Below are 16,108 nucleotides of genomic sequence, written 5' to 3'. Positions count from 1 at the left end.
GATGGGGATTGTGTTAAGTCTTTGTATTGTTTTGGGTAATATGGCCATTTTAACTGTGTTGACTCTTCCACTCCATGAACACAGAATACCTTTCCATTTCTTTGTGTCTTCTTCAGTTTCTTTTAATAATGTCTTGTAGTTTTCAGTGTATAGGTCCTTCACTTCCTTTGTTAAGTTTTCTCCCTACGTTATTTTATTACTTTTATTGCAGTTGCAAAAGGAATTATTTTCTTTTAAATTTCTTTTTCTGAAATTTCATTATTAGTATATATGAATGCAATGGATTTTTGTACATTGACTTTGTATCCTGCAACTTTACTGTATTTGTATGGTGGTTTACTGTATGGGTATTGATCTATTCAGGTTTTTAATCTCTTGTTGAGACAACTTGGTAATTTATAGTTTTTAGACAACCATTTTCTTTCCTAGATTTTTTAGTTTACTGGCGTAAAGTTGTATATAGTATTTCTTTTAATTTTTAAAATCTTGCCCGTATAATAGTTTGTACCCTTTCTTGTTTCTAATTCTGAAGTACTTTTGTATGTAATGTACTTCTTCAAGTATGTTTATTGTACAATGAATATATTTTAAATTAAACTTTCATTGTAGCACATGGATGGTATTATGAAAAAGTCTGGAAAGGATTTGGCCTGCTTTTATGCCAAATGTGGTTCTTCTTGCCTGAAATGAGTTATATGAGATGTAAATTGGAAATCTGAAGAGTTGATTATTCTGTAACTATTGCTTCATCAGTGTTGTTTGTTAGTTTTGAGGGCACATCTTGGTTAGACCTGACACCCTCATTATCACATGCTTTTATACCACCTACCATCTCCTCAATAGAACTTTCCCACCCACAAAGTTACCATTTACTTTTCCATGAGAGTATGTTAATTTCATAAGTAGTGTTAATTTTATAAGGAGTGTTCTGTTTTATTTGATTCTATTACCATGAGACTGTGTGTTCTTCTCAACTATGTTCATGGTCTAGACAGAGGAATGTAGAAGCAGGCTTTAGGGTAGACTTCTGGTCTTTTGGGAAACTATCATATTTAATAAACCCATCAACAAGTATTTGAGTGATTTCCATGCGTCCAAGACTGCTGTAGGTGCTGTGGAGATGAAAAAGCTTTCTCAGGCATTTAAAAAAACACAGCAATTTGACTCTGATCAACCGTCCCAGACTGCCTCTCAGGACATTGCTCTCACGCACTCTGCTTTATTTAGCATACCACTCACTTCTTGTTCTGAACATGCAATGCACTCTGTTCCTTCAATGACTTTGAAAAGCTATTCCCAATGCCCTAAATGGCTATTCTCTTAACGTATAATTGTCAGAGACCTACCTATCGTTTCTTCAATTGAAACTTAAATCCTTTCTCCTTTAGTGAGCCATTCCCAAGAACAAGTTATCTTAGACTAAAGTCTTCATTTTGAAAGGATAATTAGATTTGTACATCTAGATAATAATAGTAGTAAAGCATTTGACAAGCTATATAATGAAAGCTTTGGGAGCAAAACAAGCTAGATGATAGTAAAGATATGAAGACTTGTAATTACTTAATAACTTATTATCAACCTACCCAGTTATTTGAGTGTCATTTGTTGATATAGCTTTTCTTTCCCTAATCAGAAATAAATTGATTATACAGGGTGGGGCAAAAATAGGTTTACAGTTGTGAGTACGTGGAATACATTGCTTATCCTTGTATTAATATTTATTAATTATTGTATTCCATATGAACAGCTGTAAACCTACTTTTGCCCACCCTGTATATGAATAGGTCTGTTTCTGTAATCTGAATTATATTTCATTGATCTATTTGTTTTGCCTTATGCAACTGTTGCTACTTTACTAACTAGCATTATGATAAGTCATAAAATCTGTTGTATGCCCTCTGATTTTGTTCTTCTTCAACATTTTCTTGGCTATTGTAGGACTTTTATATTTTTATATCAGTTTTAGAATCAGTTTGTCAGTTAGAAAGAAAAGACTGCTAGGGTTTTGATTTGGATTTCACTGACAGTATAGATAAATTTAAGGGAGACTTTGGCTTTTTTTCTTTTTAAAATTAAAAAAAATTTTTTTCAATTACAGTTGACATACAATATTATATTAGTTTTAGGTGTACAACATAGTGATTAGACATTTATATAACTTACAAAATGATCACCCTGATAGAGACTTGTCTTCTTAACAATACTGAGTCTCCCAATCTGTGAAATGTTAGGTCTCCATGTTTAGATGTTTTTAAATTTCTTTAGCAGTGTTTTATAGTTTTTAGTGTATAGGTCTTTTACATCTTTCATTGGAATTACTTCTAGTTATTTCTTGATACTATGTAAAAATACCAGTCAATTATTCTATTTTAATTTGGAATCTTGCTAAATTTATTTTTAGTTTGTAGGTTTTTATTTATTTTATTTTATTTTTTAATTAAAAAAAAAGATATATCTTTATTGATTTCAGAGAGAGGGAGAGAGAGAGATAGAAACATCAATGATGAGAGAGTCATTGATCGGTTGCCTTCTGCTCTCCCGACAGAGGATCGAGCCCGCAACCCGGGCATGTGCCCTGACCGGGAATTGAACCCCGATGTCCTGGATCCTAGGTCCATGCTCAACCGCTGAGCCACGCCTGGCTGGGCTGATTATAGATTTTTTAAAAAGTTTTCTGTATACACTGTCATAGGATCTGTGAATAGACATTTTTGTTTCTTCCTTTCCAGTGTTCGTGAGTTCTTTTTATTGCCTTGTTACAGTGGTTTGGACCTTGAATACAGTGTTGAATAAAGTGGTGAGAGTAGACATTTTCTCTTATTTTTTGATCCTAAGTATAACATTAGCTGTAGATTTCTTTATATAAACCCTTTATCAGATTGACAAAGCTCTCCTTTTTCCTTAGTTTGTTGAGGCTTTTTTGTTTTTAATCATTTTATTAATGCTGTTTTTGGAGCATCTTTTGAAATAATCATATGATTTTTTCTCATTCTCTCATGAATTTATGTTCATGTGTGATACTTATCTGTAATTTTCTTTTCTTGTTATGTTTTTGTCATATTTTAGTATCAGGGCTATGCTGGCCTCAGAAAATAATTGAAAAGTGTTCCCTCTTTGAAAGAATTTTGTTAAGACTAGTTTTCATCAGTGAAGCCATCAGAACCTAGAGTTTTCTATGTAAGAAGATTTTTAATTACAAATGTAGTTTCTTTAATTGATAACAGCTAATCAGGTTTTCTGTTTTGTTTACTTTAGAAACTTATGGCTTTTAGCAATTTGACTGTTTCATCTAAGTTGTCGAATTTATTGGCCTATTGTTCATAATTTCCCCTTAATCCCTTTAAATGTCTATAGGATCTGCAGTGATGTTTCCTCTTGCATTTTTGATGTTGGTAGTTTATTTTTAGGCATCAGTCTTTATCTCTTGGTCTCTTTCACTTTTCACATCTACACCATCCCTCCTGTTACTAATTTAATTTAGGACAATACCTAATTTTTGTTAAGATGTTGCAATAACCTCACAGTGGCCTTTCTGTTTAGTCTTGTTTCCCAGTGTCCCATTCACCTTGTTACAGGAAGAAAGATCTTCCTAAAGTGCAAATGTAATTAAAACTTTCCCAGCTTAAAACTTTTTATTTATTTATTTTTATTGTTGACATTATTACAGATGTCCTCCGTTTCCCCCCTCCACCCAGACCCTGCCCTCTCCTCCCTCTGGCCTTAACTGCATTGTTGTCTGTATCCATGGGGTATGCATATATGCTCTTTGGCTATTCTCTTCACACGCTACCCCCCCATCCCCCACACACCCCGACATCTGTCAGTTTGCACCATGTATTCATGACTCTGTTTCTGTTTTGCTCATCAGGTTTATTTTGTTCATTAGATTCTACATATAAGTGAGATCATATGGTATTTGTCTTTCTCTGATCCCAGCTTAAATCTTTTTAATGGTTATTGAATACCTTCAGAATAAAAATCTAGGCTTCTTCATATGGAATACAGTCATTAATGATAAGGTCTCTATTTTTCTTAATAGGCTCCTATATTTTCCTCTTCCTTTTTATCTCTCCTTGTAATCCACACAAAACTATACTTCACTGCCTTTGTAGGGGCTATTTGTTACTCTTCATCTTAAAACTGAATGCAGCATTTCAGATGTGCTATGATCAACACCAAGTAGACAAAAAACTGTCTTGTAACTTCTCTTTTACTGAGATCATTGTTAATATCTCATTGGTATTGTCTCAATGTTTATTAATGTTTATTTGATATAATACCTTTTATTCAATGTATCTTTACATTCATAGCAATATTTAACCACAAAGCTAAATTATTTTTAGTCTAGTTTTAATTTTACTGTTATCTCAAGTCATATTAAATAATAGGGGTGCATCTATTTGCTGTAATCAGAATACCTATCAAATAGTTGCCTAACCCTCCTCCCCACACCAGTGATCATGAATTTTATTTCAGCTTGGGAGTGTTAGTGTTGATATTGACCAGTCACCCAGATGACTAGATGACATATATTTCTTTCTTTACAGTATCATTTCATAGTTTGCATAATTAAGAAACATTCCTCTGAAACTAGCTAGCTGGTTTGGAGGTAAAGCAGTTGTTTCTTTTCTTGTCAGTTTTCACCTCCTCAGCCCCAGGGGATTCGGGATGTCCCATGTTATGCTTACAAGCCTAAGCACTTCAAACTTTTATTCTCCTGTTGGGTTTGAAAGGGGGGCGTTATTAACTCTGTCTTGATGTAGCAGGGGCTCTGAAAGTCTATTTGGATAACACTGAAGATTGGAGGAAATGTGACTCTGTCTGTGTGTTTTAAGCCCCTAAGGTAAGATCAGAAAGCGTCTGGGGCAGTGAGAGCCAAATAGTTGAAGTCATACATTAATTATGGTCATGAATCATTTTTATTTTTAAAGTCTTTACCATTTGACAAGGTTGTTTGCATAGTACCAGTGAGTTTTAGGCAGCATTTTCCCTCTTTTAAAATAACAGGCTATTTTGTTGATTTCTGTTCTAGGTTGATAGTGCCTATCGTTATTAGAATTATAATAATGTTTTTCGTAAAAATAGTTTGTTTCCCTACCTGAATGAATGGTCTTTAATTTGTGTGGTCTTTGATTTGAATATATTATTTTGGACTGTAAATATAGAAAACTAACGCATTAATCTTTCAGTCTCCCACTGATCACTAAAAAATAATGAAATCTTGGGACTGCTTTTATATTCAGGCATTAGACAAAATTCAGTCAGGAAATCCATTTGAGTGCCTCCTTTGTGCCATATTCTGTGCTAAGCACTGGGAATGTACATGAAAAGAGATTTTTTTCTCCTTCAGAAAAATCTAGTAAGGAAATAGACAAGGAAATAAGTAATTGCTGTTAAATGTGGTTCTGTAATCTCTGTTAGTGTATTGTATACCTGATGCCGCAAAATTCCAGAGGAAGGAGTGCCTCTACCTGTCTGGGATAGTCTGTGAAGGCCTTTGAAGAAGAGGCTATGCTTGAGCTACCTCCTAATGGATTTAGGAGTGTACTTATCTGTTAAAAGACAGAGGGAAAACATGTAGGGAGATAGAACAGCTCACTCAAAGGTACAGAAGCAAGAAATGGCATGGTATGTTTGGAGAACTGTCAGTACTTCAGTATTGCTGGAGTGTAGTGTGCAAGGTGAGACTATAAGGAAAAGAGGCTGGAGTATGCCAGGAGCACATCACAAAGGGCCTTTCCTTGCTTTTCCGTTTCTTTAGAGCCACCTTTGTAAGAGAGGATTGCATCAAGAGCCTTCATATACACACCCAGAGCAAGAGGCCAGAGGATTCTATTGGATTTCTTAGAGCTCTAAGGAAGTTGCTGAATAACTCATCTCATGAGCAAACTAGATATAGTAAGAGTTGCTCCCTTTCTGGTGACCTAAGAAATCCTAATAACTGTCAGACAACTTCCAAAAGGGCAAAATATGTCATGAATATTTTTAGTGCGTAGTGTTGTAATAATAATGATGATGATGATGATGATGATATTGGCAGATAGATGCCATCAAATCCCTAATAAAATTAACCTCCTCATATATAGGATAACTTTTAGGTTAGGATTGTTGACCAATTTTTAAAAACTGAAGTAAAATTTACATACAGTGAAATGAGTAGATCTTAAGTTTCGATTCCATGTATAGCCATATACCCCTTGCCTCAATCAAGATACAGAACGTTCCCCTCACCTCAGATGGTTCCTTTGCTCTCCCTGCTCTCTACCAGTCAGTCCCACCCCACACGGGCAACTAGAGACTCTTGATTTCTGTCACCATAGATTGCTTTTACCTGTTCTTGAACTGTGTATAAATGGAATCATGCAGTATGTACTTTTTTGTTTCTGGTTCTTTTCACTCAACATAATGTTTCTGAGATTCATTTATATTGTTATATCAGTGGTGTGTTCTTTTATTGCTGAGTAGAATTTCATTGTATATCATAATTTGTTTATTAATTTTCCTGTTTCATAGACATTTGGGTTGTTTCCTATGAACATTCTTTTACGATCCTTCTTGTGGACATATGTTTTTATATTTCTTGAGTAAATACTTAAGAGTAGAAATGCTGGGTCATAGGTTAGAGGTATGTTTAATTTTATAAGGAACAGTTTTCCAAAATGATAGTACAGCATACAAGTTCCAGTTGCTCCATATCCTTCCTCCCATTAGATGTTGTCATTTTAATTTTAGCTATTCTAACAGGTGTGAAATGGTATTTCATTATGATTTTAATTTGCATTTCTATGATGACTGAGATGTGGAGCACCTTTTCCTATGCTTATTGGCCATTCTTATATTTTCTTTTGTAAAGTATTTCATTCTTTTGCCCATTTTTTATTGGGTTGTTTTTTTGTTACTGGTTTATAAGAGTTCTTTAAATACTCCAGACACAGCTCTTTGTCAGATTGATGTTTTGCAAATATTTTTCCCCACTCTGTGGACTGCTTTTACATTTTCTTAATGGCATCTTTAGATGAACAGATATTTTTTTATTTTATTTTGGTAAAGTCCAGTTTATCCATTTAAAAGTTTATGGTTAGTGCGTTTCATGTCTTCTCTAAGAAATCTCTGTCTATCCTAAGGTTGTAAGAGATTTTCCTATGTATTCTTCTAGAAGTTTTATGATTTTTAGCTTTTATGTATACTGTGATCCTCTTGAATTAATTATTTGTGTGTGCCGTGAGGTAGGGAGTGAAGTTAATTTTTTCCTATGTTTATCCAATGTTCCAGCACCATTTATTTTAAATACTTTCTTCATTAATTTGTCTGGGTTCCTTTGCCCAAAATCTATTGACCATATTTGTGTAGGTCTATTTGTATATTCTTTATTCTGTTCCATTGATGTATTTTTAAAATCTTTATGCCAGTATATTGTTTTGACTATGGAGCTTTATTAAAAAGAAAGCCTTGAAGTCTGGCAGATTTCAAGATTGGCTTATCTCTTCTAGATTCTTTGTTTTTCTGTATAAATTATTGTATCAATTTCTTTATTTCCATCTAAAAAAACTCAGAGCCTTTTGGGATTGTAGTTGTGATTGCAAAACTACTGACCCATACATAGAAATATAACTGAAGTTTTGTATATTAACCCTTTATCCACTGACTTTTAGTTTTAGTAATTGTTTTATAGATTTCTAATTATTTTCTACATAAAAATCATGTCATCTACAATTGAAAACAGTTTGACCATTTTTAATATGTAAAAGTATAGGAAATACATACACACACAGACTATTGGAAGATAGAGAGACCAAGAAAAACCCAAACCTATAATTAAACCAAAAAAGAAAATAGCTCAGTATTTTTTAATGTTGCTTGTTTCAATGTGGCTGTACTTTAAATCTGTCTTCTTAACTGAGATTATTAATTTATTTTGGATACCCATAAGTAATATTCGCCCTTGATAGCAGTGATATTCTCCTTGAGCAATCCACTTAATTTCTCTTGGGCCTCGGTTTCTACATCTGTAAAATGATAGGATTCAACCAGATAATTTTCCAATGTCTTCCAGATTCCTGTGACTTCTTCATTTTAGCTTTCAGTGTGTCAGAGGCAGTCAGGTGGGTATAGAAAGGGTGCTTTTAGAGCATATTGTGTTTCATTGTAAATACACTAGAAAATTGTGAAACAATCAGTTTGGGCTCATTATTAATTCTGTTTATCCTGGAAGATTTGTCCTCATTTGGTTCCACTTATATCTGTGGCTCAGTATTGAGAGTTTATAGTTAACTCACTTAAATTTTTCTACAACTTTTATTTCTAGGCTTCATAGAGCCCAGTGTGCAATTAAACAGACTCAGGTAACTGTTCAGAAAATTGGAAAAGAAATTGAAGAAAAACTAAGACTCACATCTACAAGCAATGAGCTGGTAGGTTTTTATATATTTATCTGTTTAAACTCCTTGATTTCTACATATAATCATCATATTCTTCTTATATTAATTTCTTCCCCCTCCCTCCCCAAAAAACTTCATGTAGTTTTTGTTTCTTTCTTTTTTGTCTTAATGTTTCACTGAGACTTCTATTGGCATTTAAATGTTGGAAATAAACTTCCACATCTGCTAATAATGTAACATACAAAGTGCCTGCCTTTTTTTTTTTGCTAGATGAAACTTTAGATTACATAGAATTACTTAGAAGATAATTAAAAGCTATTTTATTAATGTCTTATAAATGTGAACTCTAGACATGAACTGTATAGTGAATGAAAAATAGCTGCCAGAAGAAAACCAAAAAACTTTAGGGACTTACCTACTATTAAAAGATGAATTTAAAATTATTTGGATTGAATTTAATAAGCTGGTTTATAGACAGTGCTCTCTTTTGCGAAAGATCCTTTTAATGAGGCATTTCCAAAGAAATAGAAATTCCATTCCAAATAGACAGATTTAAGATATTAGTATAATTTTTGGTTGTTCTTTGTAGTGGAAAAAAAAATACTTTTGGAATGAAGATTCTGTCTTTGTAAGTGGAATAGTGGTTATAACTAATAAATTGAGCTTTTCTCAAAATGAAGCCACATGGCTATGGGTAGCTTTTGATGAAATTAGTGCTCTGAATTATGATACTTAAAATAACATTTAAATCCTAAATGAAGTCCTAATTAAAATTTTTAAGTTATTTGTTTGCACACTATCACACTTGGCAGAAGGCCTTATATCACCCAAACAGAAATTTCATGTTACCTTGAAGTTTTGCCTAAGATAATAATATAATAGATGAGCTATAGAAATGCAGCAACACAATTAACCTGCACAGACTTCTCTCTCATGGAATTTGAAATTAATGGATGAAAACTTCTTTAAACTATATAAATTTGCTGATTTTGATCTATAAATGACAGTTTCATATAGTTCAGCCTAATATAGAAAATGTCTAGGGCTGTACCTGGCACATAGCAGACATACAAAATATGGTAGTTGCAGTAACTATAGTAGTAATACTTATTATTTATATGACTTTTCTTGCCTATGGAAAATCTTTTATTTTAGAGAGGCTGTTAAATCACCTCTTGTTATAACTTATGTTGTAACTTAGGCCCAATAAAGGACCAGCTTCCAGACCACAAATATATTGGAGGAGGAGAAGCAACCACTTTTAATCCTGCCCATACTGTGCAGAAATGCTACATTTTTAGAACCTTTGTCTGGGGAGAAATTGCTAGGTTTTATTTTTCTTATTTTCCTCTCCCAAGGCAAGACTGGGAACTTACTTATTTCATTAAATAACCGCATATGCTTTGTCTCAGTAAGGAGAAATGTATGTTTAATCCTATTTCTCTAAATATAAGTGGTGACATACAGAGCACGGTGATAGAATATATGAGTGTAAAGAGGTCAGGTTCAGAGGTTCACTGTGTGTTTTTACACGGCCTAATCAACCTAGAAGGAAGCCATTGGATTTTTGAACTGAAGTTGAACCTAGAAACCATCTAGTCCCCTTATAACCCCACTTAAACCACACCTCTCTCAGTACTTTCTGCCCCCTTCCCTGCTTTGTCTGCATATATTATCCTTAAACATGCTATATATCTTACATGTGTATTTTGTTTGTCTGTAAACTGTCGGGGAAGGAGTTTTTCTGTTCCCTCCCCCACTGCTGTATTCTCCAGTGTCTAGAAAGGTGTTTGATACATAGTAGGTGCTCAATAAATATTTGTCAACTTTAAGAATGAACTAGTGTAACCTCCTCTTATAAAAGGACAGGAAAAATGAGTCCCGAAGAAAGGAAGCAACTTTCCCATATCATTTGACAAGTGATGACAGAAATTTTGGTGTACTTGTCTCCTCCTTTCAGGGAATCATTTCATGTAGTTGTTGATGATCTGCTTTTAAGATTTACCTGTAGCAAATTAGAAACCTTTAGTATTATCTTTTTTTTTTTTCATTCCCTTTCCAAATTGGCCCTGTGTAATCATACTTCACTCCAAACATTTTCAGTGTTTAAGAATTAATTTTAATTTTAGCATAATTAAAAATACAGTCAGTTGGCTTATATGATGCTGAAAGAAAGCAGATTATTTACAAGATCAAATGTAATTAACTCTATTATAAGAAATTGGGTTCATACTTGATGACTTTCAAAGATTTGACATCTTCTCACATTACATCAATATCCAACATAATTTTTTTTGCATTTAATTATGTTTCTTATGAAATTTCTGCTGTTGTCATCTTGAATTTTTGCTTATATGTTTTGGATTTTGTCATATGCCTTTCCTGTATCTGTTGAGATATATGTTTTTTAAAAAAATCTTTGATCTTTGAATGTTAATCCAAGTTCACATTCCTGGGGAAGACCCCTCTTGTTAATGATGAATTATTCTTTTTATGGCTATTACTAGATTTAATTTGCTAAAAAATTCAAAAGGACTTTTGCATCTAGTATATTCATGAGGAATATTGGTCTATAGTTTTGTTTTCTTGTAATCTCTTAGTTTGCTTTTGTTTTCAGGATAATGTTGGCCATATCTAGTAGTTGGGAAGGATTCCCTCCTCTGTTTTCTGAAAGAATATGTGTAGAATTGGAGTTATTATTAAATGTTTGGTATAAAATTTTCCAGTGAAGCCATGTGGGTCTGGAATTTACTTTATGGGTTTTGAACTAGGAATTCATTTCTTTAATACTTGTAGGGTTATTGAAGTTGTCTACTACTTTAAATGATCTTTGGTAGTTTATGTCTTTCAAGGATCTGTGCATTTCATTTACAAGGTCAGTCATTTTAATTTTAAATGGGTGTGTAGTGTTTTCTCAGTTTTGTTTATAATTACATTGCTATGATGAACATTTTTCATATCTTTTTTGGTCATTCATGTCTCAATATTTTTATTTAATATTAAAAAATACTTTTGCCCATTAAAAAAAACACCTCTTTATTTAGATTTACAGAAAACTTGCCAAGAAAGTTTAGTTTCCATATACCTTTCATTCGGTTTCCCCTGATGTTAACCTCATATAACCACGTTACATTTGATACGGTATATTTGACGTGGTACATTATCATACCAAGAAACTAACATCGATACATTGCTTAACTGTGGACTTTTTTCAGGTTTTCCCAGTGTTTACACTAATGTCTTTTTAAAAATATAAATAATTTTTTATTTTGCAATGGTTTTAGATTTATAGAATTATTACAAAGATAGTACAGAGAATTAGCCCGTGTACCTCACACCCACCCAGTTTCTCTGTTATTAACATCTTCCGTGGAGCAGTTTTCATAGTTAATGAAGCTGTATTGAGAAATTGTTATTAACTAAGTTCATCCTTTATTCAGACTTTCTTAATTTTTACCTAATATCCCTTTTCTCTCCAGGACCCCATTCAGGAAACCACACTACATTTAGTAGTCACCCTTCCTTAGACTCTTCATGGTAGTAAAAATTTTCTCAGGCTTTTCATTGTTTTTGATGACTTTGACAGTTTTGAGGATTACTAGTCAGGCATTTTGTAGAATATCCCGTGATTGGGACTTACCTGATGTTGTTTCCTGATTAGACAAAGCTTTAAGTTTAATGTCCTTGTTTTGTTCCACCATCCAGTCCAGGATACCACATTGCATTTGGTCATCATGTCGTCCTAGGCTTCTCGGATCTGTGACAGTTTCTCATTCTTTCCTATTATGAAATCACCATGCCAAATCACCACTTATATTAACGTGGTCACTATGTTAATGTAGTGTCTTTCAGGTTTATCTACTATAAAGTTCCCTTCACAAAAAGGCTGTGGGTTCGATCCCCGGTTGGGGTGTGAATGGGAGGCAGCCGATGGACGCTTCTTTCTCTCCTTCCTCTCTCAAATCAGCTAACATATCCTCAGGGGAGGATAAAAGAATTATTTTATGGTTAGGGCTCTTTGTGTTTTTTTGTTTGTTTGTTTTTTTAAAAATATATCTTTATTGATTTCAGAGAGAGGACAGGAGAGGGAGAGAGAGAGGCAGAAACATCAATGATGAGTCATTGATCGAGCCCACAACCTGGGCATGTGCCCTGACCGGGAATCGAACCCCGATCGCCTGGATCCTAGGTCGACGCTCAACCGCTGAGCCACACCCGGCCGGGCTCTTTGTGTTTTTTATAAGAGATCTTTGCCTAACCCAAAGTTACATAAATTTCCTCCTGTGTTTTATTCTAGAAGTTTTATAGTTCAGGGCTTTCCATTTAGATCTCTGACCCATGTCACATTAGTCTTTTGTATGAGTAAAGTATGGTAATTTTTTTCTGTATGAATATACAGTTGATTTAGCATCATTTGTTGAACAGTCTTTCCCCATTTAACTGTTTTGTAATGTTTATCTAAAATCAACTGATCATATATGTGTGTGTCTATTTCTGGGGTGTCTGTTTTGTTCCATTGATCGGTATGTCTATCTTTCGCAAATACTGTGTACTCTCTTATTATAGATTCATTGTCTTAAAATGAGAGAGGGTAAGTTCTTTAACTTTGTATTTCTGTTTAAAAAATTCCTGTTGGTTTTCTAGGTTCTTTTATTTCAAAGTGAATTTGAGAATCAACTTCTCAGTTTCTTAAAAAAAAAAAAAAAAAGCCTGCTGGAATTTTGATAAGGATTTGTAGATCAATTTGTAGAGAATGATATCTTAACTATCCAATTCTGCAATCCTTTTATTTAGATTTTTCTTTTATTTAGATTTTTCTTTAATTCTCTCAATAATATCTTGTATCTTTCACTGTAGAGATTTTGGACATTTTTTGTTAGAGTTATTTCTAAGTATTTTATGGGAGGGTTTTTTGGGACATGATTGCGAATGGGATTGTTTTTAAATTTTTGTTTCTCATTTGTTTGCTGCTACTATATAAGAATACAATTTATTAAACTCATCTTGCAATCTTGTTATATTAACTTTTTAATTCTGATAGTTATTTTGTAGATTTTGGGGGATTTTCTATGTAAACCATTGTACCTGCAAACTTGGACTGCTTTATGTGCTTTATTTAATTTTTCTGCCTTATTTCAGTAGCTAAGACATACATTTACAATGTCGAATAAAAGTGATAAGTGGAAATCCTTTTCCTTGTTCCTGATTATATGGGAAAACATTTCATTCTTTCTCCATTAAATACCTATAATATTAGTAATGCCCTTTATTGGTTTTAGGAAGTTCCCTCTTATTCCTAGTTTCTGAGAGTTTTTGCCATGAATGGATGTTGAATTTTGTCAAGTGCTTTTTCTACATTTATTGACATGATCATGTGATTTTCTCCATGATTCTGTTATCACACTGAAATACATTGATTTAATTTGAAATGTTTCACTAACATTGCATTTCTGGAATAAAGCTGAATTGATTATGATATATAATCTTTTTTGTATCTTGCTGGATTTAATTTAGTAATAATTTAAGGGTTTTTGTGTCTATATTTATTAGAGTTTTTATTAAGGATATTGGAATGCAGTGTTTTAAATTACTTTATCAGATTGGTATTAGGATTGTAGTAGCCTGGTAAATTATTTGGGTGGTGTTCCTTTTTCCTAGTCCATCTTGACCAGAAGCACAAGTCTCCTGGATTTTTAATATTTCCTAGTACCCTGCTGAGATTTCCTAACTTTTTATGCATTATGAGAATATTTTAGTTATTCTTACTCAGCATCTTTAAATGGTAGCTTTAAAGTTTTTGTCAGATATTTCAAACATCTGGATCATCTCAAGGTTGATATATATTGGTTGTCTTTTCCCTAGAGAGTAAGCCACATTTTCCTGGCCATTCATATATTGGTTAATATCACGTAGTATCTCGGACAGTGTGTATATAATCTTGTGGAATCTCTGGATTTTGTTACTTTGCTCTGAAGAATATCGATGTTTTTATTTTAGCAGGTAGTTAACTTGGTTAGGTTCAAACTGCAATAAACATTGGCTCAGATTTTAGTTTAGTACTTTTACCCGTACGCACAGCAAACATGCATGTTTGCCTCATGCATGTGCGGTATAGCATTCAGTCAGAGACTCAGATTGAATTTAAACCGAATTTGGGGTGCTTATTCTTGGCTTCCTCCATTCTGGTTGTCTTGATTGCCTTATTTTTTCCCCCTGGTTCCTCTGGCCAGAAAGATAGTTGTCTTTCTGTTGGGAGTTTGACCGCAGACACCTTCAGGGCAAAGCCACAGAAGAGGGGGAATTCACTCTCTGTGTTGATTGACTACACCAGGTTCTGAGTCTCCTCCAAAATCTGCCAGCCATTGATCAGTCTCCAGAATTCTCAAGTAGTATCTTTTTGTATTTTAACTAGAGTTTATAGCTATTATTTATGGGAAGACCAGTTTGTACTCATTTTCTTATATCAGAAGCAGAACTTCTATACATTTTATTATGATATATTTTTTGCTTTATCTCCCTAGCTGGACCTGAGTTCTAGGCCTGAATCTATGAAATTAATGGATTGGATTAAATATCTTCTAAGGAAATTTTCCCCTTTCTTAGTGATTGAGTAGGTATAGGTGAAATAGAAACAACTTATAAATGATATTTAAAAGCAAATTTGTTGACTTATGGGACAACTGCCAACTTTTTTTCAGATTAATTATTTTCACTTTTGGTGGGAAAACTAATATAGATCAGTATGTCCCAATTCTCAAACCTTTCGTTTTCAGGACCTCTTTACACTCTTAAAATGTGTGAAGACTCGAACTTAGGATATATCTATTGATAATGTCTAGGTTAATAAAAGCTAATAAAATTTCACATTTACTTCTGCAGTCAATCTATTGTGATATCACAAACCTTACAGATTCTGGAAAACTCCACTATACAGTCAAGAGAAAAATGAGAGTGAAAAAAGGGAGATAATGGCTTAGTATTATTATGAAAATATTTTTGATGTCACAGACTATAAAACAGTCTCAGAAACCCTTATTGTTTTCTGGACCACGCTTTGAGAACTTTTGCCTAAGGCTTTTCAGTTCCAATGTGATCTATGAGAACAAAATTGTTTCCTTTAATAATCTGTCATTCTGAAACGAATCTTTAACATTGCCCATCATTGTCTTTGTAAAGACCCATATTAGGAATGTGTGTGCTTGCAAATAGGTGAATGTATCAGTGATTTTCAGATCAGAGAGTGTTGTATAAAAACACTAAAATCCAATTAAAAATGATTCATTGGAGATACACGTGTGACATAAACTATACTTAGAGTAAACAGATAAATAGAACACAGAAACCCATTAGAAGATACTTATGGAACATTAAGATATTTGAGCAGTTGCCTTAGAGGCATTAGAAAGGATCAGAACCAGATCCCACTTGGGCAGGGTTTGTTTACTCATCAGAAATTAAAGCCAACAATCCTGGCTTTGAATGACTTGATATATTTCTGTAAATGGTCCAGTTTCTGCACATGGACCATAACACAAACACACTATACACACGCCTTCCTGTATTAGTATAGTATTTAGATTAACTTGTACCCTTAGTTCTTTGATTTAGAAAACATTTCCTAATTTGTGTGTGTACCTTGGAATAGAGCAGATTGGCATATCCCTGTGTTCTCTGAAGAGGTTCTTTTATTTCCTTTCTATTCCCCCCCCCCTACCCTGGTAGAATTCAGT

General features: G+C 33.5%; 1 protein-coding gene across 1 annotated transcript in view; it reads left to right on the top strand.

Moving 5' to 3' along the window:
• The window catches only part of UVRAG (UV radiation resistance associated), a 242,541-nt gene that overhangs the window by 90,140 nt on the left and 136,293 nt on the right, over positions 1–16,108 (top strand). The window contains exon 7 of the mRNA XM_087821652.1: positions 8,306–8,411. Within this exon, the coding sequence (XP_087677778.1) occupies positions 8,306–8,411 (106 nt within the window). The remainder of the gene's footprint in view (positions 1–8,305; positions 8,412–16,108) is intronic.

Source organism: Miniopterus natalensis, chromosome 11 (genome assembly GCF_054644295.1).
Source record: "Miniopterus natalensis isolate mMinNat1 chromosome 11, mMinNat1.hap1, whole genome shotgun sequence".
Classification (NCBI taxonomy): Eukaryota; Metazoa; Chordata; class Mammalia; order Chiroptera; family Miniopteridae; genus Miniopterus; species Miniopterus natalensis.
This window is presented reverse-complemented; position numbering and strand designations above follow the sequence as displayed.